The sequence below is a fragment of the Gordionus sp. m RMFG-2023 genome, chromosome 3 (genome assembly GCF_954871325.1).
Source record: "Gordionus sp. m RMFG-2023 chromosome 3, tfGorSpeb1-WG-v2, whole genome shotgun sequence".
Lineage (NCBI taxonomy): Eukaryota > Metazoa > Nematomorpha > Gordioida > Chordodea > Parachordodidae > Gordionus > Gordionus sp. m RMFG-2023.
In genome coordinates this window covers 48,222,647-48,246,609 of record NC_088777.1, presented here as the reverse complement: position 1 = coordinate 48,246,609, position 23,963 = coordinate 48,222,647, and the positions used below count along the sequence as shown (strand labels likewise).

General features: G+C 27.9%; 3 protein-coding genes across 3 annotated transcripts in view; 1 reads left to right on the top strand and 2 right to left on the bottom strand.

Annotated features, from left to right (window-relative positions):
• The window catches only part of LOC135926155 (intraflagellar transport protein 88 homolog), a 30,160-nt gene extending 13,102 nt beyond the window's left edge, over positions 1-17,058 (top strand). Inside the window, exons 10-19 of the mRNA XM_065461886.1 lie at positions 6,327-6,373; positions 10,400-10,486; positions 11,323-11,419; positions 12,616-12,738; positions 12,927-12,996; positions 13,450-13,921; positions 14,242-14,514; positions 14,867-14,985; positions 15,368-15,468; positions 16,703-17,058. Coding sequence (XP_065317958.1) covers positions 6,327-6,373; positions 10,400-10,486; positions 11,323-11,419; positions 12,616-12,738; positions 12,927-12,996; positions 13,450-13,921; positions 14,242-14,514; positions 14,867-14,985; positions 15,368-15,468; positions 16,703-16,921 — 1,608 coding nt within the window. The 3' untranslated portion in view covers positions 16,922-17,058. The remainder of the gene's footprint in view (positions 1-6,326; positions 6,374-10,399; positions 10,487-11,322; positions 11,420-12,615; positions 12,739-12,926; positions 12,997-13,449; positions 13,922-14,241; positions 14,515-14,866; positions 14,986-15,367; positions 15,469-16,702) is intronic.
• Positions 17,059-17,333: 275 nt separating this feature from the next.
• LOC135926273 (uncharacterized) lies at positions 17,334-18,904 on the bottom strand. Its single transcript, XM_065462079.1, has 3 exons — positions 18,495-18,904; positions 17,828-18,011; positions 17,334-17,533 (listed from the first exon to the last, which is right to left on the bottom strand). The coding sequence occupies exons 1-3, from the start codon at positions 18,671-18,673 to the stop codon at positions 17,474-17,476; spliced, it is 423 nt and encodes a 140-aa protein (XP_065318151.1). The 5' UTR covers positions 18,674-18,904; the 3' UTR covers positions 17,334-17,473.
• Positions 18,901-23,617, bottom strand: LOC135926272 (conserved oligomeric Golgi complex subunit 8-like). The gene is made up of 9 exons (XM_065462077.1): positions 23,532-23,617; positions 23,360-23,484; positions 23,215-23,318; positions 22,996-23,167; positions 21,124-21,335; positions 20,817-20,982; positions 19,860-19,916; positions 19,319-19,554; positions 18,901-19,063 (listed from the first exon to the last, which is right to left on the bottom strand). The coding sequence occupies exons 1-9, from the start codon at positions 23,590-23,592 to the stop codon at positions 18,901-18,903; spliced, it is 1,296 nt and encodes a 431-aa protein (XP_065318149.1). The 5' UTR covers positions 23,593-23,617.
• Positions 23,618-23,963: the final 346 nt, after the last annotated feature.

Below are 23,963 nucleotides of genomic sequence, written 5' to 3'. Positions count from 1 at the left end.
CAACGCTAGAGGGCAAAAGCGCTATATATCACGCATCACGTAAATTAAATTAAATATAGATTCATTTCATGTTTAAATAATAAAAAGAGATTTATGTTGTAAATTTATAATTTGTGATGAAAATATCAAAGTCACATCTCACATGCGTTTTTTTGCATATATTAATATATTTTATAAAAATATTAAAATTTAGCAGAAAATGAGGTACAACTCATAAGATATTCTTAATTTCTGATTCATCTATCAGCATTGCTGAGATCGTCAAAAATGACGGGCAATGAGAATTTTCTCTTTACTTTTATAATAGTTGTTACCGGATATTTGAAAATAATATCCAATTTTTATTCGTTATAAACCCCTCCCCTCTTCAGGGCAGGTTCAATCCATTAAAACTAAGTGTAAATTATGTTTTAGTCAAAATATATTTAAAGCTTATACTGATGATACCTATATCAATATTTTTTGTTAAAATATTACTGATCATCTATGCCTAATATTTAATATTAAAAAAATTCCCAAGCAAAATCCAAGGCCATATTAAGTTTAAAAAAATTTCCCCAAGCCCAACCAAAAATCATAAGAATTTTGATAGTTGAGAACTGGAATAAAATATTTTAAAAAAACATAAAGAATTTAAAAATACGATCAAAATCAGATTTTATGGTCCTTAATTTTTGATAAAGCCAAGCCCAGGCCTGCAAAAAATTTTGTTTTAGGTCAATGTCTGATCCATAGTTAATAATAAAAAATTCTCAAACATTCAAGCTTATAATCATTTTTTCCCAAGCCTAGCCCAATATAATTTATAAAAACCTTTTCCAAGCCCAGTCCGATACATTATAATTTTAAAAATTTTTTCTCAAACCTTCCCTCGACAAATACAGCTGATAGAAATATTGAAATTCCTATTCAAAATCAAAGGATTTTCCACCCTGAGCTGAGCCTTTTATTCTTTTCATCCAATATGATTATTATCACAAATTAAAATTTACTCTAAATATTACAATAGAAAAAAATGGAATATAAAATTAAATTTAAGGCTGTTGTAAAATTACAATAGAAATAAATGGCAAAATTTTATGAAAATTGCATGGGACTTGGTTTTTTGATCAGGCCTGGTTATGTCAGCAAAAAAAAATTTTCAGACAGATACTACTCAACGTATAGGGATTTTCTAAATACCAACCTAATTTGGTAAATAACGACCAAAATTTATTAAAATATAATAAGACTTTTATTTATAAGAATAAATGATTTTAGATATAACTGTTTTTAAAAATTTTTTAACATTATATTTTTGTTAAAGATGCCATTTTATATCGGATCGGCAAATTTTATAATATTGGCCGATAACCGATATTTAAAATAGGTGAAATATCGGCCCGATTCGATCGGATAAAAAATATCGGTACATCCCTAGTTTTAAGTTAAGGATTGATACGGTATTGTCACGTTTTAATCGTGATAAAGAGGAATCTTATTTTAAAAAGCGAAGGTTTTGGCGGGGTACGTATTAGCCATTTTTAAGCAGGTATTATTTTGAATAAAAAAATCCTACTAAATTTATAAAAACAAGAAGTCACTAGTTTATCTTGGACCACTAATGACAATATGAAGATGATTGACTTTTTTTTGTAATTATATGACAGATTTAAGTGACAACAAGTATACTTCCAGTTCCAGGTGATATAGATGAACCCTAATAAATTTAACATATTTGACAATTTATTTTTACTTAGAATCAACACTTTTATATAAAATAATTTTAAAAATCTAAAAATAAAAAAGCGCTATGACACTTAACGTGAAAGGATAATAGGTACCCCGGGTGTTTTTACCTAAATTTTCATTTTTTTAAATTTCGCATTAATTAAAAACTAAATGATTTTTTCATAAATATTAATTTCTACCGTAGAGATATATGTAAAGAATAAAATTTCGTTAAAACATTTTAGAAAAATTGCTTTGTTCATTTTTTATAGCACTTCAATTTTTTATGGACAAACTGTCCCCGGTCTATTATATATTTATAGTTAATGACCAAGAATATTAACATTGGGGTGAAGTACGAGTACAAATATATTTATTTTCAATATTTGATTATAATAAAAATATATACGATAATATATAAAATACAATTTTAAGTAATTATAATATTTTTTCATTTTTCTTGATTGTGGATATAGATTTGAATTGACAGCCTAAAAAAATATCACATCTATATTTTAGATTTTAAAATCATGTACAAATATATAATTTAATTTTTTTATCGCATAAGAAAATAGGGGATTTTATTTAAAAAAATTAGCTACAGATACATAATTTTATTGTTAAAAATACCGAAAATATAAATTATATTTTGTTGCATGTGCGCTTTTGTACGCTATTATTTCTTAATATAATTTCTTAATATATTTAATCGATATTACTTTTTACACGTAATAATATATTATTGTATTTTATATACGAAGCCTTTAGCCACAATTTATTGACTATAAAATTGATTTAAGATAGATATATATATTTCTATTTTTTATGAAAACCATAAAATTGTATCACTTGTTTTTTTTATATATATTCGATGCTATTTTTATATAATAAAGTTATTCTAAATTGAACTGGAATCTAAAATACTTGCACCACCTGTTTATCCCATATTACATTCTTTGCGACCATTCTACTTCAATTATTATTCACAAATTGAACTTTTTTCTTCTTATTGAACATGGTGGAGGATAGGAATGATGTAAAGATCAAGGTATTGTTGAAAACGTTAGATTTGAAATTTCTTGCGGAGAACATTATAGATGAAGCTACAAAAAAATATAAATTATTCGAAACATTGGACAAAGAGATGGCTGTGAGTATCATGGATAACATTGATAATTTATCATATCAGCAAATGAAAGATTTAGTACAAAAGAAAGTCGGAAAGAACAAGATCACACGTATTTTGTTCAATACAAAACCGGACAGACTTGAGTCTTCCAGAGAGTATTTCGATAGACTGAAAGGGTATGGTTCGGGGCTCAATCCTGAATTTTTGTCGGTGCAATTTATGTTGAATTGTCGTAATGAAAAGCTAAAAACAAGGTTGATAGAAGAAAATACTACAGAGATTAATATTATAGAGGACATTGTTGTCAAATTTCAATCGTTGTAAATTAATAATAATAAAACATATGTAGAGAAAGATTCTTGGAGAAGAGAGGATAGAACCGATTGGCAAGGCTATTCATCTTGGAAAGAAAACAAGCAGACTTTCAAGGCCAACAACAACTACAACAATAACAACAACAACTACAATAATAATAACAACAACTACAACAATAACAACAACAACAATTTCAAAAAACAAGAAATTTTACAAACGCCATATAATTTGAGGCCAAGGAATAAGATAAATTTTATTAATGATTTTATGATTAATATGCAACTTAATAATCTTAATTTTTCTTTTTTGATAGATACGGGTTCTCCGGTGACATCCTTGCCCATTAAAGATTTTGAAAAATTGGAGAATTATGAAGAAATTGAGTTGGAAAATTGTTCTATAAAATTATTCTCTTATGAGGGTTCTCCTATCACAGTCGTTGGTCAGGTCTCGAATATTAAGGTTAAATATTTGAATACAATTAAATATTTAAATTTTTATGTATTGGATGAGGAGGGACCACCTCTTTGTGGTCAAGACTGGATTAAAGAATTTGACATAATCAAATTCAACGTTGATGTAAACACTATTATAAATAATGAGATAGGAGATAGAGTGAATTTTTTAACTCATAATAATCCGTTATCGGTTCGATTAGGAATCGGTTGATATAAAAAAAAAAATAAATAAATAAACAATTTTTTTTAAAGACAATGACTGTGATTTGCTACCTAAAATTAAAAGAATAAAATTTAGAGAATTAACAATTAGCAATTCTGTTTTTTTTTCTAAATGGGCTCCAATCAAGAATGGCGTGTGGGGATTGTCATTGGGAGAATTAGTAACGTCATTTGGGAAATTCAGGTAGATGATAAGTTTTTCTTTGTTCATATTGATCACATTAGAAATTATTAATAGGAATACATTGCATTATATTTTTACTTTTATATTGTTGGTTACAAATATATCTTTCCTAGTTGTGATAATTTTGATGAATAAGTTACCTTGTTAATAATGACAATAATTTCCCCTTCCCATTTGTAGTTCCTACTATCCCCATATATATATGATTTGTTATGTAATTCCTTGTTAATCTTAATGTAAGTATTATTTTGATATCATTATTGTAACATTTTGGGTCGTTAATTATAATTGTTTTCTATTATAATACGTTTTTTTTCTTTTTATATTTTCTTTTCATCACCATCTCCAAATTTTTATCATGTATTTTAATTATTGTTTTTTTTTAAAATAATTTTCTTCATTATATTAATTCCAAATATATTTATTGTTTATTGGCCACCTATAGTGTGAATTGTACCTATCGATAGTGTAATTTATACCTTTTGTAAGGGTAATTACATAAAAAACTATCATGTACAACTATGGTGACAATTCACCTTTATACATATATTTTCATTCTTAAAAATAAATTACCTCTCGCATGCTTAACGAGTTCTTTCCTTCCCCATTTTTTTTTTGTACCATGTTGTGTTTTCAAGACTTTAATTTTTTTTTTTGTATTTTTTTTGGAGGGAGTGCATGTTGCATGTGCGCTTTTGTACGCTATTATTTCTTAATATAATTTCTTAATATATTTAATCGATATTACTTTTTAGACGTAATAATATATTATTGTATTTTATATACGAAGCCTTTAGCCACAATTTATTGACTATAAAAATTGATTTAAGATAGATATATATATTTCTATTTTTTATGAAAACCATAAAATTGTATCACTTGTTTTTTTTTATATATATTCGATGCTATTTTTATATAATAAAGTTATTCTAAATTGAACTGGAATCTAAAATACTTGCACCACCTGTTTATCCCATATTACATTCTTTGCGACCATTCTACTTCAATTATTATTCACAAATTGAACTTTTTTCTTCTTATTGTACATATTTTAATTAAGTATATTAATATTCGTCCTCTAGTTGATTAAATTAAACAAATCCGGACAGAAAGTTTATATCTAATTCTGAACTAGGATCAGGATGGTATAGCTAGTAATCTCTCAACTAACCTACATAATAATTCATTTTAATCCTATTTGATATTTCTCAGCCCTAAGTAAGTGGTCCCGATTAAAAATATTTATAAGCTGAGTTGCTTGCATGAACTATTTAAATTTTATTGATAAATATTTTTTATTTAAAATATTTAAAACAACATTATTCATCTGGACCCCGGGTCTGTGCTTTGGGTTCGTGTTAACGCTGGCTTATTTCTTATATAAATATTGCTAATGTAAATTGTCTTGATTGATGGAGTCAATCACGAGGAAGAAGACGAAAGCCAAAAATTAAAAAAAAAATATTTGTTTTCTTGGTTTCGTCGACTCATTATGATTATATTTTTTTTCGTTAATAGTAAAAATGTTATGGCCTTATTTGGCAATGTTTATTTTTTTTTGTTGTAAAAATTGAATCTATTTATAAAAAGTTTTTTTTAGAGCTTCCCTATAAAAGGGAAGCCAAAAATCGGATTGAGATAATTAAATAATTATTTTTTTTTAGTTTATAATTTTCATTTGTAGATTTTAATTTTATAAAATTATTCATTTTTTTTGTGTGGGAAATTCAATAAAATTATTATACTCGGAGTTTTGCTTTCTACCCGGACTTATACGGCACAACGTAATATAAATAAGTAGTGATTTTATTAAACCCAAACCCCGGGTTTGGGTTTTACACAACCAACCAATTAACAACACTACCCATATCGATATTTTGTGTTGATAAAAATATTCCTAGACCCCGCAAGACCTAGACCCGCCCTCTATGAGTGATTATTATTATTACAATATAAAAATATTTTAATGAACCTTTAATTTGATACCCATATCAAAAAAAATTATTTTTTACACCCCCCTCCCCTCATGGGTTTTAACCTCCTACTCCTTGCCTAAAATACTTGTTTAATTTTTTTTTTTTAAATATATTTTTATTCAATTATAAAATTTCTTTCAGTAGAACATTCCTTGAGTTGAGTAATCATCATTAAGAATATACCCTTGTTCTGGGAATATAGATGCCAATGCTAAATAAAATCATGGAGGAGAAGGGGCGGGGTGGAACCAGTAATGGGGTCTTACTCTTATTGCTATCATATATAATATAGTAATAATCTTATATAATTTATTTATTCTATTAAATGAAAGGAACACGATTTGACTAGTAATATAGTAAAACCTTTAACGAATGACAGGTAACATAATTTTTTTTTTGTCCTAAAATATTTATACAATATATATTGTTTTTATTGCCATTTGGGCAAAGGCGTCATTAGCCTTTACAAATCTCATGGGGTACTCAGAAATTATTTTTTCTATAATTATTTTTAAAATGACTTTATTTTTTATCTTAACATTTTTTTAAAATGACCATCTTCGGGGGTCTAAAAAAAGTTTCGAAATTTTCAGTGGGCTCGAGTTCCTAAGATCTCTGTCCTAGTGAAACGAATGCTTTTGGAATGACACCTCGAAATAGTTTTGTTGAACGTTTAGGGTTTTCAAAAATGGCTAACCCAATATTTTATGGCCAAAATATAGAAAAAGCCTCCAGATTTCTTTTAATAGATGCCCAAACCTTTCTAGTAAAAATCCGCAGGCTTGCTTGCTAATATTATTTTTTTTAGCTATATTGGGTTTGGCCGTTAAACTGAACTACCTCGAAAAAAGTATGATCCTGAAAGTCAGAATTTAGATCCAAGAATTACGAATAACGCCTGGCCTAATTTTTTTTTTAGAAAATATAAAATCTTATTTCATTAAAATTAATATAATTTTGAAAAGAAATGATAAAACACTTAAATATTAAAACAACAATATATGTTTAACCTTATTAAATATTCTTTTTTTTTAATATAAGACAATATAATTAATATTTGTATATATATTTATATACATATAAAAAAAACATTTTAAAAAAATAAATAAATATAGTATTGGAGATATGTTTGTGACGGTGTTAAAAAAAAAATAAAAAAAAATATATTGAGATTAGGAAGGATAATCTTGTGGGGAGAGACTGCTTATGAAGCTAATATAATTAGCCTTGTGTATTGCGATGGAGAGCCTTTGCCTTAAGAAGAAGCCCTCGCGGGGTTCACCGGTTAGTTGACGAATGTGGGAGCCGAGTTCCTTGAAAAAGGATAAGGCATATTTCCCAAAAGTAGTAAGGGTAGTGGAAATAATGGGGATGAAAATATATTCTTGAGAGATTTCGGAATATTTCGTTATTTTGAGTGTCTCCTTTTTCTCGAGTATATTGACTGTTTGATTTGATGGAGCGAGTGGATCAATACAAGAGTAGTCCCAGACCAGGAATTGACCGCGCTTCCAAGGAATTTGCGAAATATCGTCAGGCCGTTTCCCATCAGATCTGAAAAGACTGGATGGTTCAAGAGTGGAGGGGATTTGAGCAGATCTAAGAGCTCTAAGAATGATCGAATTGCATAGATTATGTCTTACAATTCGCCCTTTACATGAGCGACAATGAAGACTATGTCTTCCATTGCCCAAAACTGCGGAGCCGCAACCTGAACATATATGGGGTTGGGTAATAAGGCAATTTAAACGGATACCGATTGCATGTGTGAGCTCGTTTTTATTTAGTTGTAATTGCAGATCTTATTAGTTTAATAAATAATTGAATCATTAAAACATTAATTTTGCTTTTATATATTTCGATTTTTCGCATTGAAACAAAAAATATATCATTTATAAAGTACAGCCAAAACTATTTCGAGTAAACCAGATTTTTTTCAAAAAAAATTATGCATGCCTTCACTAGATAGAAAAGTAATTGAATTTTATATGGGCCCGAAAATTGGCATAGCTCTGTACATTCCTTGAAACGTATTAAGCTTATGAAAGAAATAATTTACCAAATGTAGATTAATATTGTATCGTAGGTTCATTGTATCGATCTTAGGAATAAGACTTCCGCAGTGCAGGCCACACATGATATATCTTCCCTGCAATTTAAGCATAATCTTTAATAACACGTTGGTCATAGACCTGCCCAAATGTGAGCGTACTTGAATTATATGAAGGCCCATCTTCCATATAATTATGCTGATTTTTTTACTCAAGGATACCAACAAACCTTGTAAGTTGTAACCCAGAATTAAAGTAAAAAAGGGTGGGACTATATTCCAGCTATTTGTATATTTTAGTAATGAGTATAGCAAAGGAAAGGACAGAATAAAAGAATAGAAAAAAGTTCCTTCTTCCAAAAAAATTATTAATATTATTATTTTTTATTTGAGAATATTAAATATAAATTATTTAAAAATGATAAAAAATACTTAAAGATTTCCAAGTTATAGGTTTAAATCAATAGGTACTAGACGATAAATTTTAAAATAAAATAAATTTATTTATTTACGATATAAAAAGTGATTATTATATTAATATAAAAAATGGTTAATGAATTTGTAAATAAAATTTTAATAATAAAATTAATTATATAAATTAGTAATATTAGGGTAATGAATTAGAAAGTAGTTAAGTAAATAAATAATATTAAAAGAGAATTAAAAAATGGTGGATAATAGAAGATATATAATTTTAGTAGAAAATTAGTAATAAAGCATGATCTAAATATAGTAATAAAAAGAAAAACGTGTTTTGGAAAATGTAGGTTTTTTGTGTAAAAAATAAATAAATAGTATTCTAAATTAGAAAAAAATTCATTTATTTTATTGTTTATTTAAAATTCAAATTTAAGAAATAAAAATTTTTTGGTAAGGTAAAAAAAAAATAAAAAGAAAAGATGGAGGATAAACTCAAAATTTAAAAAAATAAAATAATATATATATTTTTTTTTTCTTATTTGGATCCAATAATGATAATGAATTTTGTAGAATTGGCATCATTAATGTGAGAAATATTTAGTTTCAATTTTCCTAGATTAAATTATAAAATTTATAATATAACTTGAGTCAAAAAATTTCATTGTAACATATTTCCATACATTTGTTTATAATTTTATTAATATCTAATGTATTTGTCATTTCTGTCCATATGATCTCCAAATCTCAAATAAGCTTTTAAAGTCTGATTGTTCATTGCAAATTTAACCCAATTCTCAATAATCTGAACCCGAATAATCATCATTTTCAGAATCATAATCTATATCAAATTTATTAAATATTAAAGTCACAATTTTTTCATAACATATCTTCCATATCCAATATCTTATAATCTTGCTCACATTTCATCTGTTATTGTATTGTAATCGCCTGTGTAACAAATTTAAGAATTTATTTAGCATCCAAAGTAAATATTTTCAATTTCAACCAGATGATTTGTCCATGTATCAAATTTATTAAATATTAAAGTCACAATTTTTTCATAACATATCTTCCATATCCAATATCTTATAATCTTGCTCACATTTCATCTGTTATTGTATTGTAATCGCCTGTGTAACAAATTTAAGAATTTATTTAGCATCCAAAGTAAATATTTTCAATTTCAACCAGATGATTTGTCCATGTATCAAATTTATTAAATATTAAAGTCACAATTTTTTCAAACCAGAATAACAGCTTGTTCTATTTACGTGATACGTGATATATAGCGCTTCTGCCCTCTAGCGTTGAAGGTTCAACAGAGCTACGCTAGGTTTTCCTCATTTCCATCTAATTGGAAAAATTTAATTTGGGTATAAAAATAAAAGTATGAGGAGCCCTCTACACGTTTGTGGGCAAGCCGCACGTACTTGTAGGCACAAAACCTCTATAGTCTTATTAGGAGTGGGGCAAAAAAAGAACCTATACCCGAGAACTACAGTATAATTTAATTACTTTAAAGGTGGATGATGGCTGATTTTAAGCTTAATTTCTTTAGTGTAAGTTATAATTACTATCAATATTGAGATATAATGTTCATAGAATCTGTAAATAAATATGATTAAAATAAAATATTTACCTTTCCAATTTAATTATAAATGAGAATCCTTGAATGCTATTAAACAATGTTTAGGATAAAATGTGATAGCAGCTGATTTCAAATATATTATTCAAATTTATAAATAAATCTTTTTTTAAAAATAGAATAAACAAATATTGATAACTAACGATAACGAATACTTCATATTCTAATGTGAATGTCATTTAACCATAATCATTAAAGAAAGAAAGAAAGAAAAAGAGAGGGAGAGAGAAAGATTATTGTAATAATTCACATAAATATTATACTACATGAATTAATTCTTTCCTTTTAAGGCAAACTGACTTGAAATCTACAATTTTGAATCTGATATACATAATATCTCCACTCATCGACAGATCTTTCCAAAGAGGATTTCAATGGTAAATTTTAAACATATATATTTAGGATATTTAAAAGTCGTTGTTCACTTTTGCGAAATAATGATTATTTAAATTGGTGACATTATTTGCATATTTTTTTAAAGTGAATTTTGATATTCCCAATCTTTAATTTAATCAATTTAAAAAAAAAAAAATTACAAAATTACTTCAAAAACCTCCCTTGGTAAAAAAGATCTGGAGAGGGCATAGCATAACCGAACATGGGGCTCAGAGGCATTTATAAAATAGCGGTTAGAAAGGTGAGATTCAAAGTGCATTAAAGATTAACGACATGAGATATTAGACAAAAATCTTATATCTCTTATATCTAAATCTTATGATTTTATTTGAGAAAATGTAGACTTTTTTGATTAGATTTCTTCAGGGTTAAACTGAATTTAAGATATATTTTAGAATAAATGAAAGCCTTCTCTAGCCACATTGGCTTATATTTTGATATAATGATAATATAACACGCTAATATTATTGTTATTAGCTTGGCTTGGAAAGGAATGCTTTTTATAGATAATTTGTTATCAATCCATCTTTATTATAATTTATTTTTTTAAGTTAAATCATTAATCTGAAGCATTTTTCGATATCTCAGCTTCTGTTTCAACGTGCCCCTGGAGGGTTATTTTGTGCCCCATATTTTTTTTACAGTCCTAAAAGATTATAATAATTTAGAAAACCTTAAAAATATTTTGTAGGTAAGAAGAGTTTAACGCAATTACTTTTTTAAAATTTTGGTCGATTATTTTGGTTAATTATAAAAAATCCTTTGAATGAATAAATGAATGTGAATATCTTTTATATCCATTTTATACTTTTTAAAGGTGTATGAAAAAGTTGATAGAATCACCCAATTTTAATATATCGGGCATAGAAATGTTTAAAGCCTGGTGGTACATCAAAAATTACAATTTCGTCAAGGTAATATTTGTGGGTGTTTATAATAATATATATGCCATATTTACGATTTACACACTAGTTTTATTTTTTTTTAACCATTATTATTATTAACAAGTCATGGCAGTAACTCATTTTCAATCTTTTTAAATTCCGATTATTATAAAAATTACAAACAAATATTTGTAAGGGTGAAATGATTACATATAAATTAAATACCTTATCACGACTCTTCATTCATTCATTAAAATCTGTATCTATACATCAGCTGTTGGCGCCTTATTTAAATTTTTTATTTCACACAAATTAATCGTGGGCTATCATCTGAACTAATTAAATGTGAGATTAAATTGTCAACTAACTTAATCCCGCCCGTATAACAAGATAGGAGTAAAATTTTGTTGATAATGAACATATATACAAAAAAATATTTAATGCAATCCAATAATAACATTATCTTACTATGATGATTTACCTGAATACAAAATTACCTTTTATTACATTTGATGTCATATTAATTGCTTCCTTATAACGTTTGTTTAGAGAAAGAATGAAAGAATGAAAGAAAGAAAGAAAGAAAGATATTATGAAAGAAAGAAAGAAAGAAAGAAAGAAAGAAAGAAAGAAAGAAAGAAATCTTGAAAGAAAGAAAGAAAGAAATTTGAAAGTAAAGCCCGAAAGAAAGAATTTATTATAAAAAAAAAATAATCAGTGCAAATATACGATACAATGATATTTTTATTTCATGTAAATATATTCTATTCTCTAGTATTTATTTTTAGTTACATCATAAATAAGTTATAAAGTAACTTATAATGTAACTAGTTACTTTTTAATATATAACTGTAACGGTAATAAGTTATGTTTAAATAAATTATAAGTAGTAACTGTTACTAGTCATGTTCCAAAAGTAACGTTTAGCAGCACTATGAGCGAAAGAACAAAAAAATGTTAGGTATTATTTTTAAAAAAAAGTAATGTACCGCTAATCACAGTTTATGGTATAATACAAGTCTATTAATAGGGTCTAATTTACAGCGTAAGAGCTTTAATGCTAACGTTTGAAATAAACACTGAATCGTCCCTCATACTCGTAAAATGCAATTAGGCCCTGTTAGGAAATAAAAAACTTTTCTTTTTTTTTGTATTTTAAGATAATTTTATTTATTACTTAATTTTACTCTTAAAATTTTTATGGAAAATTATTTATTTTGATCAAGGCTGCAGAAATTTACAAAAATATACTTGACGAAATTTTGAAGGATAATGATTGTAAGAAAGATGAAAGTACATGGAACACTCTAAAAATAGCTGGATTAAATCTATCATTTTTATATATCATTGTAAGTTTTTTTTTCCTTATTATCTCCCATATATATATATGTTTTTTTTCACTTCTAATTTACTTTATTTTTCGTTTCTATTTTTAAAAATATATTGGCGTTCATGTTCATCTTGTTTTTCCTATTCCTCCTTTCATTCGATCTTCCCCCATCCCCAATTACATCAACTTTTAATTTAATTTATTTAGCGTCAAGATTATAAGAAGGCTGAAGAATGTTTGGAAAATATATTAAGAACACACGGAGATTTCCCACAAGGTTTGTTAGAATTTAAAAAAATAAAATAAACACATTAAGAGTGCGTCTAAACTAAAGTCAAAAAAAAATTCATTTTTTTTTTAAAAATAAATGATTCTCGCATTTATAAAATATCAATTTATTGTGGAAGTAGAATAGGAAATAAAAGAAAGAAAGAAAGAAAGAAAGAAAGAAAGAAAGAAAGAAAGAAAGAAAGAAAGAAAGAAAGAAAGAAAGAAAGAAAGAAAGAAAGAAAGAAAGAAAGAAAGAAAGAAAAGAAAAAAAGAAAGGAAGGAATAAAATGGTGAACAGGCTGTTTTTCTGAAGAGAATAAGAATTAAGAACAAAAATTAAGTAGAGCTAGGACAAGGTCTCATCTTCTTTTGAACCATAAATGATTAAAATATTTTATTAAAGTTTGTTCGTCTACATTGTAAATTATTTTAAAAAAAATATTTTTTTTGTTCTCTTAAGCGCTGATAAACAGAGGTAACGTCCACCTCTATAGTAACCAAACTGAGAAAGCGATTGAATGCTACGAAAAAACTCTTAAAGTAATAATAAAAACATCTAATCCAAACACCAATAATACTGATAGATTGAGTCAAAAACTCCCTGAAACTGACCGACAGGTATGGCTCAGAGCTAAATTTAATTTAGGGTTAGCGTATAGGAAACTAGAAAATTTTGAGAAATCCGTCAAAAATTGGGTTGAATTGGAAAAGGAGGAGGCAATTAATTCTATCCAAGAAAACGATGATGATTACAATTATGATTCCAACGATGAAAATGAGTACAATGTTAATACTTTGACCGAACCCAAAAACGTGGATAAAATAGTCAAACAATCTATTGGAATTCTAGAGGTCAATGATCAAATGGGACTGACGTATATGAATATGCAAAGCCAGGGATTCGAAGATATGTCCCAACAGGCACTTAATTGGTTTTATTTTTGTTTTTTTTTATCATTATAAATTTTGAAGAAATATTGTAAAACAGATGAGTTGGTGTCACTCTCTTTCTATTAAGGCGTGATAAACAAAGGTGTTGCACCCTTATGCTTATTCTAGTGACACCTTTGATACTTGTTTTAATATTCGTGTTGATAATTGTTGACATTAAAGATAGACTATATTCCTTAAATGTAAGTATGACCCAGGTCAGAATTTCTAATGTCTCATAAGATACGGATTTTAATGTAAAAATTAAAGAATACTTCAAATATCTCTATAACATACAAATCATAACTATATGACGATGTAGCTATCTAAAGAATTTAAGTATATACCCTTCAAATCCCGATACGTTAACCAAACTAGCTCAAATATATGATTATGAAGGGCTGAATCCCGCTCACGCTAAATCACGGGCCTTCGATTTCTACAGCGAGGCTCATAAATTCGCTCCGGCGGATTTGACAGTCATCGAATGGCTAGCGGGATATTATCTAACTGAAGATGGCCACCACGCTACAACCGTTGCTACGCCTTTGATCGAAAATGCTATGACTTATTTGACCTTGGCTAGCAAATTAGAGTTTATTTAAATTTTGAATTGTTTAAGCGATTTAGAATTTAAGCGATCAGTTTGAGTCTGAAGCACCTGTCCAATTTGATGTGCTCGCCTTAGAAAAATTCTAGTTAATATTAATCAGTCAATCGAATAAATCGTATAATGAGAACATCTTTTTAATATTAACTTCTTTTTATTTTGATTAATCTACTTTATATGCTCAAGGAAAATAATCTAATCTTTTCTTCTAGTTGGAAGACATATACCTATTATGCAGTGATTAAAAATTTCTACAAATTCTTTTTTTCATTGTTTTTTTTGTTTGATTTATTTATATTGATAATACAAGCATATAACTATGAATTATTTTTGAAAGGCCTGACGAAATAAAGTGGGATTTGGCATTGGCTAGTTGTCATAAAAAATTAGGCGAGATGAAAGAATGCTACGAAATTTACAGGAACGCTCACAGAAAATATCCCAGAAACGTCGAATGTAAAAAAAAAATGATAAAAACATCGATTTGATCTTTGTTATAATAACTTTAATAATCCTTTTCTCTCTTTTTTTTGTAAGAAAAGATTTTAAAAAAAATTATTAGAAATTAATAAGAAATTTGTATAGATTTTTAGGAACCTGTCGGGATCAAAGTTTCCAGGAATGGGACGTTCCACTCCATGTTCCTTGCAATAAATATTTGGTGTTAAGCTCATGATTATTAGTATCTATAAATAATTTATTTAAAGATTGTTGAAAGTTTTTCTTTCGTTAAAAATTACCGAATGTTTTTTGAGGGTATACTCGATATTTATATAAATAAAAAAATTTTGAAAAAGCCCCAAAAAATTTCTTCTATATTTTTTGTTTTTGTTTTAAGGTTTGACATTATTGACCCGTTTGAGCAAAGAATGGAATCCGGAGGAATATTACGTCTACGAAACCGAGTTGAAAGCTCTAGAAAATTCTTCGAATTTAAAAGTTATTCTTATATTTTAATAAAAATTTACATATCTTTCTTCGTGGATTATTACAGCATTTTCTCTCCAAATTTGGTTTTATTTTTTTTAGTACAATATAGTTAAACCCAAGCCTTTAATTAAAATGCTAAAAATTTTAGGTGTTTATATATATATCAGAGTAGAGGTACCATTTGCACGGCCCGGCCCGCGTTTATATTATCGACCCGGCCTGACCCCGTTTTAAAAATAATATATTATATAATATTTTTAATTTCTTATAGCTAATAATGGTGATTTAAAATATTTAGTTTGGCTGGCCCGGCCCGATTTGAAATTTATATTATCAGACCCGGCCTGGCCCCGTTTTAAAAAATAATATATTATATAATATTTTTAATTTCTTATAGCTAATAATGGTGATTTAAAATATTTAGTTTGAAAATATATGGCTGGCCCGGCACAGGTATTTTTTTTTTAAATATTTTTTTGCCCGGTCTGCCTATATTTATACTTTAAGACCGGGCCGGACCTGCAGGTTTTTGACATAAACATGTCTAATTTTGGCTCTTGATTCAGGTAACTAACTCCCCAATTTGGCTAAATTTTTTTAGTCCCGATCAAATTCCTATTAATTATTATGTATTAGAAAATGTTTTGATAAATTTGGCACCTGTCTAATTTCCAAATTAGACAAGTTTTATATTATAACTCAAACATTTAGAAAACTATGCCTGGAGAAGAAGAACTCGAAGTAACACAGGACTTTTTGTTTTAGTTATTTTTTAAAAATTTCTTGTAGGGAAGCAATAATGTTATAAGAAATAATAGCGTAACAAAAAAACGGGATAGTTTTATCTAATCACATACACTACCTTAGACTGACGATTTATTCATTTAAATGCCCATCAATACAAATCAGCTGATAACACGCCATTTTGGTTTCCCAAATTAAATAATTTACATTGACATTTTATGACTTAAATGGCGTCACAAGCTGATTTGTATTTAAGCGATGCTTCAAAATCTATTGTGGTCTGGTCAACTTCTTTAACGCTGCGTTTAAAACGTTTTTAATGTTAAAAAGATAGAAGATAAAATTTTAACTTTTTACATTACAAGCGTTTTAAAAGCAGCGTTAAAAAGGTGAACTAAGGCCAAACCTTATTTGGATATTATTCTCATCCTTTCTACTTCCATCTACAATGTAATAAGTTTCTATTTAAGCATTATCATTTAATTCGGATTTTTTTTAGATTCAGAGAAGTGCGTCACTGAAAGATGCTAAATTAGATTCAATGAACCAAGCTTACACTGGTCCAGAGATTGAAGAATCTTCTACTCTACCTCAAATCAAAAATAATATGAGTTACAACGCGGAAAAGAATGAATCCAACAGAGATGGAGGAAAGATCAGTGAAAAGAGTTCGAAGGAAAGCGGAGATGATGATAGCATATTAGAATTGTTACCCTAAAAAAAAATACAATATATAATTTTGTATATTATTTATATTTTTCTTTTCAAAAAATTTATAGTGCTTATCCCCATTCAAATGAATTTAGATTGTAAATTTGTCTATAAGTGTTAAATTTTACGATTATATTATGGTCCATTCCTTAGTCAGATGGTGTCCCTTTTAAAGACACGTGACTTTAAAAAAAACTTGGCGTTATTAATTTTTAAAAAGTCAACTCTGTATGTGAAAAAGAATAAGTCATTATTAATCATACATTCATTTTATCATTTCTTTCATACACATGACAGACTAAAACTCCATTTTTTTTTGCCCATTCTTTTTCTTTATATCAATTTCCCTATAATTCCTAATAGATTAATAAATTCTTTATGAGCACATTTCGTCGAATCAAGCAAATTTGGGCCGAAAATTTATTACCTTTATTTAAAAATTAAAACTATGACAAATTTAAATAGATTTTATAAAATTTAAATATAACATCGTAGGAAAGAGTATAATAATTTTGGCTATATATTAAAGATATATCACATAATCGCAATGGCAAAAATGTCAACGGATTTTCACGACTTGATCTTTTATCGATTGGCACATGCTTTCAGTGTCAGGAAACTAAATGGGGATTCATATATTTTAGATATTTATTTTAAAAAATTTATTCAAGCTCGATATATTAAAATTTTTAATTCATAAAAATGAAAAAAAAGGGAAAGAAATAGTTTTAAAAAAAAATAATATGGTGGATAAATAAAATTTTAAAAAAATTCAAAGAAATGTTATTATTTTTCCTTCCTTCCACCTTTCTACCCTACATTCATCCATCCATTATTTCCTGTTTAAGAAATGTTAAAATCAGGTTAAAAATAAAAATTTAAGAAAGAAAAATAGGAGATGATCATAAATAACCATATGAAAGGGTTTTAAGGCCGATATGCCAAGAATTTGTTCCAATTCATGTTTGGGATAGATGGAGTTAAACGCGCGAATCACGTGAGGCACGAGGTATTCTACAAAGGCCTCCCGCATTTGGCTCAGTGTGACCAAGTCGTCCGAAGTTGTACGGCCACTATAACTTGTTTTTGTATTCTCTCTTTAAGACGAATATATTATTTTAAAAATAAATAAATATGGATGATTTTCATATGTAGAATTATTTTCAAGTTCACTCTAATTAACGTTTCATTTGCGCATTCGAATTAGACAATAACCTTCAAGCATTCAATCAATTTTATTTTTCAGTAGGGAAATATTTTCGAATTTCCGATTATTATTTTTGCCTAGTTTGAAATAATCACCTTTTATTAAAAAACATCCTTTAAAATTTTATATATGTCAAATGGATATCATCGCAATCATTAGCTACGATCGTGAACACAACAATGTCAAAAAAGAAGAAATGGAAACATATTTTTTCAGAGGATTTTTATCTTTCAACCACTCAAAATTTACTCAGCCGATTTATGATAAAAGAAATGCAGTTATGACCATCACCAACCTAAAAAAAAAGCGTCTTCTATATTTGACTCGAAAATCGATATAAAAAAACCCCCCTAATATAAAGACAGTGTGAAACCTATAAAATTGATCAATTTGTTCCCAACATTTAACCATTGTCTCTAATAACTTGTCCTTGCAGAGGGGATAGGTGAAGGCAAAGGACGTATTAGAATCCGAGCGCAGCAAAGATGATGATTCGAGCACTCTACCCAATTCTTTACTCAAATTGTTCAAGAGAGGTATGGAATTCATCATATCGACATTGGAGCTAACACTATAAGCGCCGCTTTTCTCGTGATTGTCGGTTACCGAGGGTTTAGCGGTTGGCAAGACATCCGCGGACGCGGTTTCTTCTAATTTTTCGGGAATCGATTCGTTATTATCCTCAAACGTGTTTCCATTTCGAGATGTACCCTCGGAAATCTCCTCAAAATCGCCATTCGAAATATTTTGGTTGCTGAAATCGGAAACTATTTGATCAGTTACGATGGGTTCGGCGATATTTGAATCATGCAACTTCGGTGATGTACTAAGTTTTGACCTGACTTCTCGAGTACGGGCATCAGGGTAGTCTTTCTGGCGGAGATTTCTTTTGGCACTAACTTGCAAAAGTAATGGGATTTTTGTTGCAAATTTGAAACGAATCTATTGAAATTTTACGATTTTTATTTTGAATAAAATAAATTAGAGTTGTCTAATTTTTTCTTTTCTTTCTTCAACTGCAAGACGTTATTATTTTACTATTCCAGAAGTGTTGTTTATTTTTAGTATTTTTTAAAAAAAGTTATATTTAAATATATATGGCATTTTATGTTGTAAAATATCATTCCAAACTTAAAGTGTAAGATGATACTTTTTACAAGATACAATGTTATATATATATATACTGCTATAACTAACTTTCTTAAAACATCGTCAAACATACGAGAAACGTATGACGTAGCGTATTCACACAATTTCTGCATGAGTAAATGTCCACAATCCGCGTTTAACTTAGACATGGTCATAGAAAAGTAATCAAATTGATCCGCCAGACTTCTAAAAGCTAATCCGAGTTCGGATTCGGATATCAAATTGCGGTTTTTATCGAATAGTAACCCGGTTTGGTAGTCGATTAATGTTAATGCGTTTTGGAGCTTTTTTTTGTTTTATTTTAAGGTTGATAGCACTTATAATAAATATGAATAAATATACTTTTCTAATATTCTTGTAACTTATATCATTTTCATTTTCGAACCCAAAAAACTGGCTCAGATATTTTTCCTTTCTTTCTTTCTTTAGAAATTCGTTTTTCGAATATGTTAAGCAAAAATTACCTAAACCTAATTTCGGGTTCGTAGCCATGGGCTTCTTTCTTTCCTTGTGTAGAGATATTTCATCAATTTTTTTTTGTTTACCAACCAATACCTGATTTAAAAATAAATAAATTTATCAAAATAACTTCGAATGCTAGCCATGAATTGGAGATGCGATTGTAAGTTTCTTTTCTGGACATCGCCTATTTCAAAATATAAGCATTTGAAAAACAAATTAATTTTTTTGAAAACAATTTCGAGGTTAGAGTCCGCTCAAGATCCAAGTTCGAAATCTGACCGAGTGGAACCGAACCGCGTTCGGCCTGACCGTGCCAAGATCGAAACGGACGTCCTTTCGGATCCGGTCTGAGACATACAATACTAACTAGATCGATGATTTATTAATATAAATGTGTTTATCAGAATAAATCAGCTGGTATCACGCCATTTTGGTTTCCGGTGCCTAAATAATTTATAAATTTTATAGGTGTTGTAGTTTAAGCTAGAAATTAGCTCAGTACAATTACAATGCTTGATACAAGAATTAAACGTGAACAAAGATTTATTTAGTAAAACAAATAATCAAAATTAAATTATATAAAAGAAGTCGTGATAATTCAAAAGGAGGTTTTTTCGTGTAGTATTTTTGATATATATATTCAATCAATTTAGAAATATATTATTATCTAACAAAAAGAAAGTTAATATATAATTTTTACCATTATGTTAACTAATAGTCGCAAATATATAATATTACTACAATAGGAAACCAAAATGGCGTATTGTCAGCTGATTCTTATTCAATAACGCTTATGAATGAATCGTCAATCTAGATAAATATTATATGCGGGACCTAGGTTATTTTAAAAAAATATTTTTCGGGCCATAGACAAAATTCTTAAATAATTTTTGTTTTCCTAGTGATGTTTAATTTTTTATTCTTCGGTTAAATTTTTAAAATAACAAGTCGGAATGTCTTCGAAAATAGTCTGATTGACCGGAAATAATTTTATTTTATTTCAGGATCGGGCCAAATCTTGTAAAAAATGAGGTGCGATTAGAGGCCAGGACTCTAGTATAAAAATCATATATCTAAATTATACCCTAGTATCATCGCTTTGAGAAAAGGAAGTAGGAGTGAACGAACGACTATTCGAATCCTCTTCGAGAGAAAACAGGGCCGAATATTGAGTTATCGTTTCGAACAAGTGAATCCTCAAGGTTTCGCATACCCGATTAGCGAAAAGGTAATTAAGGGGTTCCGAATGACTTTTTATAACGTGCGGACATTGATTATATAATATATTATCGACTTCTTCCTAACTCTTATTACTACATTTGTTTTACCCTAACCCCCCCCCCCATACTTCCGTTCTCTGCTTAAAATATATTGCGTTATTTTATATATACTCTCTGGTTAATTTTTTCAAATCGTTCCGCAGTGCCCGGCTAGCTCGGCTCAAAAATAATAACCTAATCGCCTTCTCACTGAACACTCCCGCAGCTCGTAAAAGACCCACGCGCTCGATCGCTTGAGCCAAGGTAGGCGAATCACTAGTTAGATTCGCGGAGAGGCCGCGTATAAGTGACTGGTAAGTGCATAGGGAGTCATTGTACACGAGCTATAAAAAAAACAATTTTGTTTAATTATTCTAAAACGTGCATTTGATTTATAGTTTTTAAATGAGTCAAAATCAGAAGACGTTTTTTATATTATGCTACCTGATGCCAAAAATATGGGCCGATTCTAGGGCTGTGCCGATATTTAAGATCGGATCGACACCGATATTTAGCGTTCCCAAAAAAATATCAGATCGAGCTGATATTTAATAAAAAACTAGATCCGATCTGAGCTTTTAGTGTTTTTGGTAATTTTAATATTTATTTTTATAAATAATTTCTTAATAATATCAATTGAAAAGGAACTAAAATACAATTTATAAAAAAAAGAGTTAAAAATTTTTTGCTACATTATCTGCAACAAGAATGGGATTTTAAAATATCTTACGTGAGCCACATTCAGCTAACGGTTCGATTTTAGATAATTTTTAAAAAAGGTTTAATTCAAGATTTTGGCAAAAAGTAAATTACTCGAATTTTTTTATTTTGTCCACAGATGACCGAAAGATTTTTAGCTTATAAAAATTAACTAATAGAGCTGTTCAACAACACTACATTCACCCATAAATATCGCAAATATTATAGATGAGATTATTAACTTTTGGGGAATAAAAAAAACGAGATGCAAATCTCACGTGAAAGTTAATTGGTTTTTTTAAAAAAAAATATTGATATTTTTAAAATTACATATAATAATACCTATACTGATGATGCATTGATTAAAAGTATACATCAATGAAAAACAGTTGGGGACGCCATTTTGGTTACCCATATCATTATTAAAAACTTTAAACGAGAGGCCAATTTATTCCTATGTCTGACGGAAACTTTATTAAAGAATTGCCTGATCATCGAAATAATATGGACGCATGTTATCAATTTAATTTAATAGTAGTTTTTAACATGAGTATAATTACTATATGGGTTAATAAAATGGCGGGTCAAGCTGATTGGCATTAAACGACGCTTTCTATTATTATGAATGCATAGCCAATAGGTATTATTATATATCATTGTTTCAAAGATAGATGGTAAATTAAAATCAATACAAATATAGGAATTGGATTTGTTTTATTAATAATAATGGGAAATATTGAAGCGACAAAAAATTTGTAAATCAGCTCAGTCTATTCCTTCCTACCCTAGTAGATAAATCGATAGAAACCACATATTTACAAACCTTACCGTTATTTAGGAGCAATTATAACCAGTGAAAAGACACAAAGACTAGTTAGGACTACTCTAATAATCCGAAAATAATTTATAAAAAAGTGGTTTGTTGCATTCAAATCATGTTCAGAAAATTAAACATAAGGTAGGCATTTGAGATGGAGGGTGGGGGGTCTACCCAAACTTTTTAGGGGCCTTGACCTATCTTAAAAGTTAGATGGTGGCCTTATATTTTTGAAATGGATTATTTTTTTTGAATAGTCAGGCCTCTTTTATAGTAACTTGTAGCTTAGAAAATATATAATGTTATACAGCTATGCTACCATTTAAAGATGAATTACATATCACTTGAGTGAGATAGTGCTTATTATATAGGAGACCTTACAAGTAAAATGATTTCAATATGTTGATTTATATTGGAAATTTGATGGTAAATTTATAAGATAAAAAATTTTTTTGCATAAATAATATATTCAAAATTATTTTTGATACATTTAATATTTGAATATGAGGAAGGTTTTGCATCATTTTCTTGACAAATTCATGCAAATGAAGAGTTTCTTCATATAAGCCATTTTTAAAACATGTGTCCATCAATTGCGGTATTTCTAAAAAGTCTATAAGCTTTGGATATTTTATCAAAGCTAATTTAGCCTTTTTATGTCTAGGAAAAATAGTATTTTAAATTGTAAAAAAATAAAATCACAATACCTTGTGTTAATTTCTTTAGCTACATTTATAAATTGATTACATATTTCTTTGTAATTAGGCAGTGATACCGATAAATTATGTGACAATTCTTTAATTATTACAAACTAAACTTTAAATATAATTTAGAATCATAAAATTTGGATACTTCTTCGTTAATATCTTTAGAACTTTGGGAACTGGTCAAAAATACTTTATAGTTTGTGTATATTAAATTGTGTAATTTTTCTTCAACTGTATGTTTATCTTCTTCGACTTTAATAAATGCATCATCTTTTCAAAATATTAAGGGAATATAATTATTGTATTATACAAAAAACTTAAGGTTAATCCCGATTTATCGTTTAAAATAGAAGATAAAGTTAAGTTAACATTATCCATTTTTTTATTAACGTATGTGAATGTATGTAAGATATACAGCTGATAATCATATGTTTAAGGATTAAAGTATTTGAGTAATGATGCATAACTTTTAATTCAAAAGTTAGAATTGTAATATAGTTGATTGAAATAAAATTATTTAGAAATAAACTTAGTATAGTTTGCACTTCAGTAAAATGAAGAATAATTACGTTAACATAACAGAAAAAAATTATTTGAACAGCCACTTTTTAAGGTATTTAATTATAAGCATATATATTTGTAAACAACATTTTAGATTAGTCAATATTTAAGATATTTATATAATAAGAAAATCACGCTCATAAAATAAGTGGATATGATGAGATAAAAAATAATAATTTATATCGTTC